Genomic DNA, 15068 nt, shown 5'->3' with positions numbered 1-15068 from the left:
GTGCAGCACTGTGTCCTGGGCTGACCCTTTCCAAATTCTTTCCTACTAAGTCATCCCACAAAACACAGAGAGAGCCTGTTACAATGCCCCTCCACCCCGAGTACTAGCTCCTCTTCCATACCTTCTGCTGTGGAGCAGTCTGAAAGCCTTCTCCAGTAAAATTCCTACTCCTGAGAGTGGAAAATTTTAGGCACAGACTTTTCATGAATTTACAGCAAAGTGAAAAGAGATGAACAGAACCTGCTGTACTATTTTGGAAACACTTACCTTCTAAATGTAACTTTCTGCCAGAACACAGTTGTCACAGAGATCTCATTTCCAAGGAAGTAAAATTTGCCCCAAACAGTCTTCTGTCACACCTCAGACTAATCTAAGAACATTAACTTGCCTGCTCTTTTAGATGCCTCTGGGCTTTTCATTTATCACATTACAGACAAAAAACCAAACCCCACACACTTGCAGAGCTGAAGCTTTGTGTATTTGCTTTTAAGACCAGAACTGAAAGTTTAGAAGAGAAGAGAATTAACCAGGTTGGAAAAGACCTTTCAGATCAAGTCCAACCTAACACCCAACACCATCTAATCAACTAAACCATGGCACCAAGTGCCTCATCCAGGCTCTTCCTAAACACCTCCAGTGATGGTGACTCCACCACCTCCCTGGGCAGCGCATTCCAGTGGCCAAACTTCTTTCTGTGAAGAACTTCTTCCTAACATCCAGCCTAAACCTCCCCTGGTGCAGCTTGAGACTGTGTCCTCTTGTTCTGGTGCTGGGTGCCTGGGAGAAGAGACCAACCCCCACCTGGCTACAGCCTCCCTTCAGGTAGTTGTAGACAGCAAGAAGGTCTCCCCTGAGCCTCCTTCAGGCTAAGCAACCCCAGCTCCCTCAGGCTCTCCTCACAGGGCTTGTATTATAATCAATCTGTTAGGAGAACAAAGAAGAATACTTCTAAGAGTCAGACATTGGTTCTCTCCTCCCTCCTCGTGTTTTTTCACTCAATCTTGTCTGGTCAGCCTACTGCAAGTTACTCTGACAAAAAAATAGATTTAAGAGAAGCATTTGATGATAAAACTCTGTTTCCTCAATATAATGCTTAGCATTTATCAGACAGGAGGCAATAAAAAAATAATCTTTGTTTGTCAGTACCTTTTTATCTGTACCAGGAAACAAACCACCTGCTTTGCAAGTAGTACAAGAACAGCTGCACTCATGGTTCATTGCACCCTGGCTCAGCTCCCTTTAAGGTATGCTTTGCTATGCAGCTGTGGGCTCAGAATCCCACCTTACGCTTACACTTCTGCTGTCTCCCTACTGTCACTTGTTCAGAAAGAGCCCCCTTTTCCCCAGGCTTACACAGCCTCCTGCAGAGGACATTTCCCACTCAACATCTACTCAGACCTTGGGAAAAAATAATTACAAGAACACACATGAAGAGTCACCCAACCAACAGCTCTAAGGCAAGTGCTGTGAAAACTATACCCCCCCCGCCAAAGGGATAAACACATCCCATGTGTCAGAATTTAGGTATAAGCTCATTTTTCTGTCCTCCCAGGCTAAGTAGCAAGTTTGTGATCTTCTCATGACAGGGTTTTTCTTGGAAACCCTTTTTTCTGATGTTTATTTGTCCAAGCACAGATTTCCTTCCTGCATCACGTGCTGCCTCTCCAGAAAGGGCAAGTTTTCTGTTTTAGTGAGCAGCAATCTCATAGGATGCTCTGTAGGCCTCATGTCTTCAGGGGAATGAGCTTTCTGCTAACCAAAGTACACCATTAGTGGCAAGAGAGACTGGTTTAAACACCAGCCCGTTAGCTGTCAAGACAAACTCCTCTGTTTAAAGAGAGACTCAAGCTCCGTGGGCACAGGGATGTTGCAGTGCACATCCATGGCCACAGGCCAGCACACTCAGGTGTGCACTAGCATGAGAACAGCAAATAGCTAGCAGGCCACACACAAGAAGCTAACATCAACAGCAGATGATTTTTTTGGGGGGGCAGTACTTTTCCTTGCTTTTGTGTAACCTGCAGAGACAGCCAACACCATGCAGCTACTGCTCCAGCTTTACTACCATTAGAGCACTGCTGAAATAACCATCTCATTACACACAGTACTGAAACTATTTTATTGTAAGCAAACCCAGTTTTCATAAGGCCAAGAAACCAGGACCTATACACTTTTTCAAAGAGCTACCCAAGTAGAAACTGCTGTACTTGGAAATCAACTTGCACTTCCAATTAGAGGGAAGGTGGGGCAAAAAAAAAAGGCAAGCATGGAGTGTTACAAAAAGAAGCCAAACCAAACAGTAATCAGAAAAAAGCAGACCTCATGAACCAGGTGAAATCTGCCAATACCCTGGGCCTTCCAGACAACAGTCACTAGCTCCAACTCATAGTATTGCAAAGTAAAAGTGACTGCTTGTTCAAACTTCCTCAGTGCTCTCTGCTTACCAATTCCAGACATGCTGTTTGGCAAAGACAATCTGCTAGTCCTCACAGCGTGCTCTTCAGAACCATTTTTGCATTTCTTCTTCCAAAAACATAAGAAAAAGAAAACACAAACCAATGGAGTACATATACTGCATCTCTCTTAGGGAAAAAGAAGGAAAAAAGGGGCAGGATGGGCATGGGCTGTGCCTGATGCAATGAGAAAGCTATGCAGACAACTCCTAGGCAACAGCATATCTGAGAAGGCTGGAGGAAGGCAGGCAACCATCTTCAGTACTCTGCATCGAAAGGGTATTCCTTGAGAGTTTTCCACCTGAAGGAAACCAAAGAGGAAAGATTACCTTGTGCCTGAAGGACAATGTATGAAGAAAGCCACCAAGGAGGGAGCTGAACTGTGTGATAGCAGAGTCTGTTTTCCTTGGTGACATGAAGAAATTCTCAAGTGCCTTCTGTTGGTTGGGCTCTGACCACTCCAGGCAGTATGACCTAGGTGCTTTGTAGGTGATCCATTCAAGGTTTCCTGGTTCACTGCCAGGAAAGCCTGATTTGCAGCCTTCCAACAAAGATTTCATATCTTGCTTGACACTTTCACGTTGCCAATCCTCCTGCTACTTTTTGGCCACTTGCCCAACTGCTCCTGAAGAACATGGTCAGTTTTTATAACGCTCAGAGGGTCACAGCACAAAGAAAATCCCACAAGCCAAGCTGAGCATTGACACAAACTCCAATTCTTGACTTCTCCAACTCAGAGAAGACCGAGTAAGCAGCCTCCTGCTGCAGTTCCAGCTACAGCACGTTTCTTGGAGGCTGACCTGGACGTGATGTTTGCTTTATGCTCATTATGATTTGGTTCACAAATTCTTACTCTGGAAAGGTATTTTGAGTATGACCCTATGGAAGGGGACTTTGCATATCCTGGAAGGTCAATCAAGCCTGATATCTGTCATTTTATACTGAACTATGACATACTGATAACTTAATAGCTTGGAAAAAAATAACCACTGCTACTTACGAGGACAAGTCACAGGCTCTCCAGTTTCTGTTAAAGCTGAAAATAGTTGCCATCTCCTCTTTAGTCAACTCAAAGTCAAATATCTAACAAGAGAAAGAGCTGGAAATCAATCCTTTGAACAAATCAGATTGTAAGCAACAATCACAACAGCAACTAAAGAACCAACCCACAACAGCCAACCAACCAACACCCCCCAAAACCAACCAAGCAAAACAAAGACAAAAATCCCCTCCCAAACACACCAGCCAAAAACAACGACCCCAAACACACATCAAATCACAAAATGCAAGAGCAAGTCCACAGGGCAGGTGTGCTTGTCTGGAGAAATGGCTGCTTTATGAAGGAGAGGCAAAAAGTAATCAGAAGACAGCTGTGGATTTCTGAGATCCCACTAGCTGAAGGTGGGGGGGAAAGGAAGTGGTAGGAAGAGGAAGGAATTAAACTACATTGAGTTGCAGTCATGTGTGCCAGCTGTTTAAAGAAGTTTGGAAAACACTTAGCAGAGCAGAACGCCTCCAGCCTCCATTTGTGAGAGATGCAGATCTCTGTTCTCTTCCTAAGCAACTCCTACAAAGCTTTCACATTCCACCCACAAATAAGCATCTTCCAAATACCCTAATACTGGTTTTAATCAGAACCACTGAATCAAGAGCAGCAACACAGTTTCTGCACACCAGGACTCTTAATGCTTGCTCTGTGTTGGTCTTCTGTGGTGTGCTGCTGCACCTAGGCCCCAAGCATGCTGTTAGGTGACTCAACCACTTGACAGAACCCAACTGCTAAGATTATCAGCACAGTGTTTCCTAAAGCTTTGTTGCCTCCATCACCTTAAGTGCAGACAAACATACAGAGGATAAAAGCTCAGACCTCTTGCCTGAGGACTTCAGAAGGGTGAGGCAGGATGTCTGCTTGCTCTTCAGGGGAAAGCCCTGCCACCCCTGAGCATGCCATAGAGCCAAGGTTGCTCCTGAGGACTCACCTGGAAGTTCTCCACAATGCGCTGCGGTGTGACAGACTTGGGAATCACAATCACATTTCTCTGGATCTGGAAGCGAAGCAGAACCTGCAAGCAGCAGATCACTGAATGAGAGAATGTGACAGTTTCAGGCTGTGCCTTTAAAAGTTAGCTGCAGATTTTCAAGCAGAAGAGTGGAGAAATATAAACAAATCCCCAGCTGAGTGTAAAAAGGAAAACAAAAGATTATTCCAAACGAATTTCAATGGCCAGATGTGCAAAAGGAGGCCCTTAGCAGTCTCATTTCCCACATTCACCCCTTTCTTCCTTCACTGGCATGCTGCTTTCTGCTTCTCTTTCAGCTGGGAGGGTTTATTGCTACCAGCTGACCTTGCAGATAAGGCTAACTAACATGCCTTTTCTCCTAATTAAACAGAGGGAAGGGTGGAGGGAAGGTTAGGGGGTAAGTGGGACAGGTTTCCCCTGTTTAGAGGGGTTTCCATGCTGATTTCTCCCTGTAAATACCTGTATAATATTGTAAATACTGTATATTTGTACATATTCACTGCATTCCATTGTGGAGTGTAGTTTTGCTTGTAAATATACCTTCCAGTTGCTTAAAGGCAGTGTCTTTTCCTTAAAGGCACAGCCTAAAACTGTCACATCCCCCGACTGAGTTGAGCTGAGTTTTTGTTCATGCTGGTGGGCCAAAGCATCACAGAGAAGATGGCTTTGGTTGCTTCCAATGCTTGTCTGCTGTAAGCTGTACAATTCAGCAGAATTAACTCACTTCTGCAGAGCTACATTTCAAATCACACCTGAAATCCCAGCAGCTGCTTCTGGAGTGCAGAGAAGGGGAGACCTACATAGGCAGCCTCCTGTTTCCCTTCCTATCCAGTTCACTGACACTCAGGTCCTTCCCCATCTAGACTTTTAGTAGGCTACCCAAGGGTTTACTTCTCTGCAACAGGCCTTGAGATGGGAAGACTGAAACATCACAGCACCCAAAGATGCATCAAGGCAGGGTTTGCTGTTGATAGTCAACCACCTTGCAAGCATGCATTAGGGGCCATGGGGTGGGGAGGGAGGAAAGTGTTCCTATTGAATGTAGAAGAGCACCACAGATGACAGGGAATGAAGAGCTAGCTTGTCCTTGACACTGTCACTAGTACCTGCTGTACTGCCCCTACCCACCTGTGCTGTGGTTTTGTTGTGCTTGGTTGCAATCTCTTTGATCTTGGGGTCATCCAGAAGGGAAGGATCCTCTGGCTTAGCCCTGCACAGACAAAAGATCAATGGCAAGAAGCTTCCCATAGATACAACCTAGAAAAGATCTGTATTTGGATAAATAATTGCTGGCACATCTGCAGCCCCAGTTTCAAGCATGGCAGCTCCCCTGCAAAGCACAAAGCCACCTTACCATGGCCTGTCAGGAGAGCCAAGTGGACTGTAGGCTGTCACAGCAATCCCTTTGGACTGACAGTACTTGACCAGCTTCTCCTGGGTAAGGTATGGATGACACTCAAACTGCCAACACAAGAATAGAGATTGTACTATGAACTTTAATATGTTTCAGAGATTACTTCTTAATCAAATGCTGATTTTTCACAGAATCACAGAAACATTCAGGCTGGAGAAGACCCTCAGGATCACCAAGTCCAACCCAGAATCTCTACAAGGGTCACCCCTAAACCATAGCCCCAAGCACCACATCCAAACCACCTTTAAACACATCCAGGCTTGGGGACTCCACCACCTCCCTGGGCAGCACATTCCAAGGCCTGACCACTCTTGATAGGAACAAATTTTTCCTCATGTCCAGTCTAAACTTATCCTGCTGCAGCTTGAGGCTGTTCCCTCTTGTTCTATCACTAATCACCTGTGAGAAGAGACCAGCACCAACCTCTCCACAATGTCCTTTCAGGTAGATGTAAAGAGTGGAAAGATTTCCTCTCAGCCTCCTCTGTTTCACACTAACCATCCCCAGCTCCTTCAGTCACTCTCCATAAGGTTTATTCTCCAGGCTCATCACAGCTTCCTTGCCCTGCTCTGCCCTGGCTCCAGCACCTCCACATCTCACTCGCATTGAGGTGCCAAAAACTGCACACAACCCTCGAGGTGTGGCCTCAGAGCTGAGTACAAGGAGACAATCCTCTCCCTGCTCCTGCTGGACACAGCATTTCCACATTATCCCACAGAGCCTCACTTTCTGTAGGACCCTTACCCCCATTCTGCTAGTTACAGTAGTTCCCTCCTTTCAGTGAAGGGTCCAAGGACTGCAACACCACTCCTTAGAACTTTGTTGAGACACAATCTCCAGCATATGACCAGCCACAAAACTGCTTGAATGAGACAGTTCAGTAAAATGCACACAAGAGGACTGTAAGATCCTAATGACAGGACAGCAGACCAGCAAGTACAAAGTTCTCCTGTCAGCTGTATTTAAATATACCATAAGGGTACCTGAAGGGAGGTTGTAGCCAGGTGGGTGTTGGTCTCTTCTCCCAGGCAACCAGCACCAGAACAAGAGGACACAGCTGTGCCAGGGGAAGTTTAGGCTGGAGGTGAGGAGAAAGCTCTTCCCAGAGAGAGCTGTTAGCCATTGGGATGTCCTGCCCAGGGAGGTGGTGGAATCACCACCCCTGGAGGTGTTCAAGAGGGGACTGGACGTGGCACTTGGAGCCATGGTTTAGTAGTCATGAAGTCTTGGGTGACAGGTTGGACTTGATGATCTTTGAGGTCTTTTCCAACCTTATTGAATCTATGATTCTATAATGCAAGGGGTTTGTTTGTTTTTTTTAATACAAATACCAGAGGATTTGTTTCAGTCCTTTGCTTGCTTGGTGTCAATATTCATCCTGAACACCTCCTGTCTGCAAACATTAAGAATGGGTAGCTGCTACAGGTTACAAACCTTCAGCTTACTGTTCATTATAGACTTGATAAACCAGAAGATTATCTACCCAACAGGAAAAAAAGGCTCCTGAAGAGTGGCTCTGTATTCTGGCAAGACCTGCAGCAAGGGACAGGCCTTTTTTGTGTGTTAGGAAGCAGTGAATGAATACAAGGATTTGATACTTTGCATAGTGGCATCTTTCAGGCTAGTTCCCTACCAGGAAGCACTTTTCTTTCAGCAGGCAACATCAAGAACCCTTTTGATTGCACTGTCATTTGAGCCTTCTGCAGTCTGCTGCTGCATTCAGAGGGAAGGCCCTGGACCCTGGCAGGTGGAGCAAGAGAGTGCAAAACATGGGATTGGTTTGCAGCCTCGAGTGCATTATTTGTGGTTGTAGCTGCTTGATGTTATCACAAGCCTGCATGGTTGTTACCGTTCTGGGGCACACTGGAACATTAGACAGCAGGAACTGTCACACTCAGGGTTTTGGGACACATTATACACTGATTTTGCTCCATAAACACAGATACTCAAGATAACAGAGCATCTGGTTATTTGTTCAGCTATCCAATAGGTAGAATTTATGCAAAGTAGGTGAAACAAAGTCATTCTTACCTGTCCACTGGCACTCAAACTGGAAAAGAAAAAACTTCTGAGCTGCATGATCTAGCCTTTCTTATGGAATGGTCCAGGGCAGAAGGGACCCTCAAAGGTCATCCAGTCCAACCCCCCCCACAGTCAGCAAGGACATCCCCAAACAGATCAGGTTGCCCAGGGCCCTGTCAAACCTCACCTTGAATATCTCCAGGGAAGGAGCTTCAACCACCTCCCTGGGCAACCTGTGCCAGTGTTCCACCACCCTCATAGTGAAGAGCTTCTTCCTGATATCCAATCTAAATCTGCCCTTCTCTAGTTTGAAGCCACCACCCCTTGTCCTGTCACCACAGGCCCTTGCAAACAGTCTCTCTCCATCCTTCTTGTAGCCTCCTTCAGGTACTGGAAGGCTGCTATTAGGTTTCCCTGGAGCCTTCTCTTCTCCAGGCTGAACACCCCCAGCTCCCTCAGCCTGTCCTCACAGAATTAGTGCTCCAACCCCCTGATCATTTTCATGGTCCTCCTCTGTATCCTCTCTATAAGGTCCATGTCCTTTCCATATCATATTTGGGCCAAGATGAAAAGCCTGTTGCATCTCAAGCTACTGCAATCCACGCTGTGATGGGCACAGAGAGAGTTTGCAGTCACTTCCCCTCCCAACTGCTAAGTGTTAGTGACAGACAAGCTTTCACTCTTGCAAGCAGGCTTTGAGGCACAGGAGCCAAAGACCCCACTGCTCCAAGCTTAACTTGATTATAGCAATCAGAGAACATTTTGCAACTGAGAGAGAGGTCAGTGACTTCTGTGCAAGAGACAAGGGTAATTATCAACTGCAGTGAGGTGTGGCAGATGCTGAAAGGTACCATAAGACTACCAAGTATCCTAGAAGCCCACTGGGACAGAAAATGAAAACACACAGAGAATGAGGAATTCTGCACTTCTCAGAATGTTTCAGTGTTATGTTGAACAGACTTCCAGAGAACAATCCTACTGGCTTTCTCAGAAGAAAAAAAGAAGAGAAGTGTTCAAATTCTCTCAGTAGATATGCTCCAGCTACCACAATAAACTAACCAATCTTCTAATAAGGTATCAGTTGCTATGGCTGCAGTCCTTCAAATGCCAGGGCAACAAAGGACAAAGCTAGATAAACCCACAAGGTGCCATCTGGGGACCTGATTTCTTCAGCAGTTTGCACCAGGCTCTAAGCATGTCAGGTTTGCAGGTGATGCCAAGCTGAAAGAGGACCAGCCAATGTACTCGAGGCAGGGCTGCCACTTCAGAGGGATCCACTGAAGCAGGAAGAACAAACCAACAAACCTTATCAAAGTCAGTAAGGCTGCACACAAAGCCCTGCACCTGGGATGGAAAAGCCCCTGGCAGTAACACAGGCTGCAGCCTGACTACCTACAGAGGAACTATGCTAGAAACCATTCATGGGCCATAGTAGGATGAGCTGAACATGACCCAGTAGTGAGCCCTGGCAGCAGACACAGCCAGTAAACTGTGGGAAGTGATCACCTGTCTCTACTCACCACATGTCAGACCACCTTTATAATACTGTGTCTAGTTTTTCCTTTTCTATATGTCATGAATGTAGTACAGGGCCACCAGGATGGCTGGGGGAGGGAGACCCTGCTGTACAGGGAAAGGCTGAGGGAGCTGGGCTTATCCAGTCTGGAAAAGGGAAGGCTTCAGGTTGTAGCTTTCCAATACCTGAAAGGAGGTCATCCAAACATAAGGCACCCTCTTCAGTGGTCCACAGTGGGAGGTCGAGAGACAACAGGCATAAAGTGAGACTGAATATAAGAAAAGTCTCTCTCTCATATACCCAAGGCAAGGGGTCAGGCAGAGGAGCAGACTATCTAAAGAGGCTTCATCCCTGCAGGTACTCAAGCTGTGTAAAGCTGTGTTCAACAGCTGAAGCTGCTCTGGGCCAATGACTAACTTGGGCTAAAATCTAAAGATTTTAAGATTTTAAAGATTTTAGTCAAGTGCTCTCCATGTACCTGGACATTCAAACTCTACAGCCTATCTTGCAACTCCATTTCTTCATTCTTCCTAACCCTCATTAAGCCTGTATGGCAGTTCATAAAGCATGCTCCTGTTCACTTCTCTCAGTCATAAGCAACAGGCCTCACCCACAGAAGAGTTGTAAAAAGGTCATCCAATTCTATTAGGTCCTTGTATACACAGAGTGAGGTTTAGTCTCCTTTCAGAAAGCTCTTTAAGCTCACCCAAGCATCCCCTGCCTACCACAGCTCCCCCCTCCAAAAACAGGGAATTCTGGAGCTACTCCTTGCCAGATTCCCCAGCAGTAGCACAGAAAGTCCATAAAAAAACCCATCACCTTGCACATCCAGAAGTAGTTGAAGGATGAAACAGAACATGCTGTGTCTACTCACTGTCTCTTTTTATAACCTTGTTTAACAGTAAGATTTTAGTAAGTCTTTAAAAAATTAAAAAGGCAAATCCAGCACCACCCAAGCATCCTCCTGCAGTCACTTAGCAGTTTACCTGGTTAGTTACAGGCTTGTACTTCAGTCCTGGCTTGTTCAGGATTCTTTCAATCTGCTCATGGTTAAAGTTAGAGATTCCAATGGCTTTTACCAGGCCAGCATCCACCAGCTCTTCCATGGCCTAACAAGAAGGAGCACAAAATCAGCGTGGAGTGCACATGCCAGAGCCTGCAGAAAATGTTCTTCCCTGACATGGTTTATTTCCTACATGAAACCCCCCAAAAATGGTATTTAGATTTTCAGAGTTCAAGTCAGAGGGGAAAAACAGAGAGCATTTGTGCATTTGTGCCATGTCTCTCGCTCCAAAGCTCCAAGACTCACTCTTTGAGACTGTGGAAATTCACAGCAAGTTATAAGTGGACAGTAATGATACTAAATCTACTGTTTTACCAGTTAGTCCTTCCAAGTAGCTTTACACACATGAGACAATTTAGACTTCTGGAGGTAATGAAAACAAGAGGCTGCCAAAACCAAACCTCCCAATTCTCCTGCTGCTTACCTCCCATGTCTGTAGAAGATCTGTGTTGCTGGGTATAATGAGGCCTTTGTCATCTGTGGGAAACAGCTCCTCTCCTGCCTGACAGTGACAAAGAAAATGCTTGAAACACTCTCTGGTGGGAAGTTAGGTTAACACCAGCTGAAGACCATGACATTGCAAGCTCCTACTGCAGGGCATGCCAATACTCTTCAGTCTTTTCTTTTGCTTTCACGTGAGATTATGAGACTTCTGCCCACAGCCACCCCCATAAGGACAGATACTCCTGCTGGATACAATGTCCTCTGGCTCATGAAAACAAATAGGGTAAAACATAACTCTCCACTTACAGAATTACAGCCAGTTTGCAAGTTTACTTTCTGGATCACTAAAACACAGTTATTACACTTCATTATGTCCATGTAAGAAGTAGCCACTTAGGACCTGGAACACTTTTGATCCATATTGGACCGGATCTGCTGACAGGCCTTTCATGAGGAGATTCATTGTCTAAGCTGCTGGCCTAGGGAGTGTTCAAACAGCCCATGTCCCAGTCAGACTACATGCCAGGTATCAACCTCACTCAGAACAGCTGTTTTCTACTGATATGTTATTACACAACACATTTTCACTTTGATAGGTCTGTCCACATAAAACTAATGCTAAAAATATGGCTGCTATAAACCAGTTATCTCAGAAGGAACAAGCAGAAAGGAGATTTTGATCAGGCTCCAACAGAAGCCCTAAGCTTAGAAATACTCAGAGACATCAGCTCTTTAGCATGCAAGTCAGTTGAGGACTTAGGAACTACAAAGTGTCACCTTCTGAAACCCAGGGTCTGAGGAACACTAAGGCTCCTCCAGAAAGGGTCAATTCAGTCTGTTCTGTATTAAAGGATTCGGTGATTAAAGACAGAAATGGAAGTCAGAAACATTCTCTTGTTCTGTGATTCTGTAACACTCAGAGGAAAGAATTTGTTTGGCAACAAAAGCATAGCCCTCCTTCCCACAGAGGGAACCATATCACTATCAGTTGAGCATGCTTTGTAGAAGACAGCACGTGGGCAGTCATCAAAAGGAGAGCAATATAACTTAGGTCTGCAGCACAGGAACCTGCTTGCGGTTCAAAGCCTTCCTTTGCACAGTCAAAGAGGCAGAGGATGCTGTACAAGCAAGAATTTACAGACTGGCTCACATGGCCAGAATGAAGCTGAGCATCAGAGCAATAGTAGTACACAAAAGACTCATGATGATCTCTATCAGTTGGAGCAATTACTGGGCTGTAAAGCCATAGGGCTCTTCAAAACTGCCAGTCACGAAAGACAAAGCCAAAGGGATTGCTATTACTGTACCTTAAACCCAAAAGGCCAGTGGATGAGGTAGACATCCAAGTAATCCAGTTTCAGGTCAGCGAGAGTTTTCTGGCAGGCTCCTTTCACCAGATGCTTTTCATGAAATGTGCACCACAGCTAGAGACAAAACAGTCAAGGCACACCATGACTTCCTAGGTTAAACCCCTTTTGTCCTGCTCAGGAGAACGCCTGTTCCCTTTGGAAGGTGATGGGGAACTAGGTCATTCTACTGATTTTCAAACAGGGCTTGCTCTGTGAGCACAACCAGCCTGTGATGCTGAGGGCACTATGTGCAGAGGCAGCACAAGTGGCAGTGGCAAGGCAGATAGCACAAGTAGTTTGGTTTTGCTAAGCCTTAATTCAAAAACCACCTTGTAGAAGGTCAGCAACTGCATAAGCATAACTTAACACCAGGAAAGGTTTAAAACATCACCTGATACACACTTTGCATAATTCTCCATACAAGTGAGACAAGTGTCTCAGGAGTGACAAGTAAGATCTACATTGTTCCATGCTGCACCAGAGTAGGAAACTAAGGAATGTGGGGTGTACTATAAAAAACCCAACATATTGAACAAGAGGACACAGTCTCAAACTGCACCAGGGGAAGTTTAGACTGGAGGTGAGGAGAAAGGTCTTCCCAGAGAGAGCTGTTAGCTGTTGGAATGTGCTGCCCAGGGAGGTGGGGGAGTCACTGACCCTGGAGGTGTTCTATAGGGGACTGGATGAGGCACTTGGTGCCATGGTTTAGCAGTCATGAGGTGTTGGGTGGCAGGTTGGACTTGATGACCTTTGAGGTCTTTTCCAACCTTACTGATTCTATGAGTCTATATCCTGGCATCCTAGCCACCAGCTCCTTACCTTACTGACAATGAACAGGTCCTCTCGTTTCACGACACCTTCCTTGATTTTCTGCTGGATCCCTTCCCCGACTTCATTTTCGTTCTGATAAACGTAGGCACAGTCGAAGTGGCGGTACCCAGCGTCGATGGCAGCCGTCACTGCAGCTGTCACTTTCCCCGGTGGAGACTGAAAAAATAACGTTCAAGAAACTATAATTCAATGTATGCTTTTCTTGTGAGAGAGAATTAAGAAAAATGACCCTCCTAAAGCCACCCCCCAATTAAAATCAAGCAAAACACCCAACTCATTAACAGTAGGAAAAAGACACCCAGTCTTCCTTGCAGCATTCTTGACTCTGTATACATCTTGAACGCAGCTTCCAGACATCCCGCTGTCACCCCAATCCCTGGCTGGGCTCAGCCCAACAGCTTTGCAGAACTGTGACTCCAACAACAGGGCAGAGCTCCGGAGCCAGCCTAAAGCCTCCTCGTTTCCTCGCATGGCTTCTAAGAGCGGAAGTCCTCAGCAGCTTCCAGCACAGGGAGTTCAGGCCAGCTACGGGGCCCGGGCTACGCGCGTCCCTGAGCTGAGCCCCGAGGAGGACCTGCAAGGGGGCAGGGACGATCCTGGGTGCCAGAGGCCGCAGACAGCAGCCCCATTGCGAGAGGGTAGCCGCGGACAGGGTATCAGCGGCGCCGGCAGCGCTGCGCCGGGGCCCGGGGTGTCGAGAAGGACGCGCCCCAAGCCTGTCTGTGTTCCCACACCAGCGGACACAGCTCCGCCTCTAGGGCCCCGGCAGCCCCCAGCCGCACTGCCTGCCTCTCGCCCCAATGCCAGGCAGAGAAAGGGCACCCGTCCCGCACAGACAAGGACAGGACCAGGGCCGGGCCCAGGCACAGTCGGCTGCAGTCACTCTCCTGCCACCAGCCCCGTTACCTTCCATGTGCCTAGCCCCAGGAGAGGCATCTTGGCGCCGGTGCTCAGCTGCACGTAAGTCGCCATAGCTCCAAACACCGCACGGGAACACGACCGAGCGCGGCTCTGGCTGATGCAGCGCCTTTAATAGCGGCCAGGCCTGCCCCGCCCCGCCCCGCCCCGGCGCGAGGGGATGGGGGGGCGGCGCCGTACGGCCGAGGGGAGCTGCGCGGCCGCGTTCCGTGCTGCTTACGGTGGTAAAGCGAGGGTCGTGTCGAGCTCTGGCTTGTGTGGGATGGTGCGTAAATCAAGGCTGGGCCAGCTTTACAAGAGACGTTTAGTGTGCACTGCTCGGCTGTGCCTCCCTACCTGGCTGCAAGCCGCCCCCGGAGCACCTCTGTTCCTTGACCTCAGCCGTATCTGGGATGAGGATGACAGAGGTGTCGCCCGGCGCCCTAAGAGATGTTTGCAGCCCCTGTGCTTCAGGCCAAGGAAAGGCTGAGCCCTTGGCTGGAGCAGCATCACTCCACGGCAGGGGTGGTGTCCTGGAAAGCTCCCCCTTGTAGGACCCTTCTGACCCTATGTGCTGTTACAGCGAGGTGCTTTGGTCTGGCTTGCTTGTGAGTGGGGAGAACCCATTCCCTGCACCGGATAGCAGTAACGCAGCTTCCCCTTCACAGGAAATTGAGCTGTGGCGTAGGAGTAATTGAGACTGAAGTGAGGTGGTGTTTTTTTTAAATAAATATTTGGATGTTGGGAGGAGTTTTTTATTTAAGTGTTTTGGAAGTTGCAGAAGAGGAGCAGTGACCTTTTAATGAGTACCATAATGATGTAAGTGTCCCTCTGTCTTCAGGGAGGTGCTGAGGGCATTTTGGAATGAAATGCATGATTGTAAATGTATTTTTTTTTAGGTGGCCAGTAACCTCCCCCCAGAGACTGGGTTTGAAATTTTCTGCAGACAAGTGTGTGCTGTTCTCCTGAGAAGGTTGCAGTGCAGTGGAAAAAACCCAGGCTTGCCCGGGAGGCTTTGCTGCTTACTCACATGTGGCGAAGTTTCCTCAGGTGTGAGT

The 15068-nt window shown here is 47.2% G+C and overlaps 1 protein-coding gene across 1 annotated transcript; it reads right to left on the bottom strand.

Annotated features, from left to right (window-relative positions):
* Positions 1 to 2025: 2025 nt before the first annotated feature.
* LOC104304695 (aldo-keto reductase family 1 member B1) lies at positions 2026 to 14117 on the bottom strand. Its single transcript, XM_054168166.1, has 10 exons — positions 14020 to 14117; positions 13102 to 13269; positions 12241 to 12357; positions 10914 to 10991; positions 10413 to 10535; positions 5829 to 5935; positions 5603 to 5684; positions 4433 to 4516; positions 3454 to 3536; positions 2026 to 2754 (listed from the first exon to the last, which is right to left on the bottom strand). The coding sequence occupies exons 1-10, from the start codon at positions 14083 to 14085 to the stop codon at positions 2712 to 2714; spliced, it is 951 nt and encodes a 316-aa protein (XP_054024141.1). The 5' UTR covers positions 14086 to 14117; the 3' UTR covers positions 2026 to 2711.
* Between the last annotated feature and the right edge of the window lie 951 nt (positions 14118 to 15068).

Source organism: Dryobates pubescens, chromosome 15 (assembly GCF_014839835.1).
Source record: "Dryobates pubescens isolate bDryPub1 chromosome 15, bDryPub1.pri, whole genome shotgun sequence".
Taxonomy (NCBI): Eukaryota; Metazoa; Chordata; class Aves; order Piciformes; family Picidae; genus Dryobates; species Dryobates pubescens.
The sequence above is the reverse complement of the archived record's forward strand: the minus strand, read 5'-3'. Positions and strand labels throughout refer to the sequence as shown.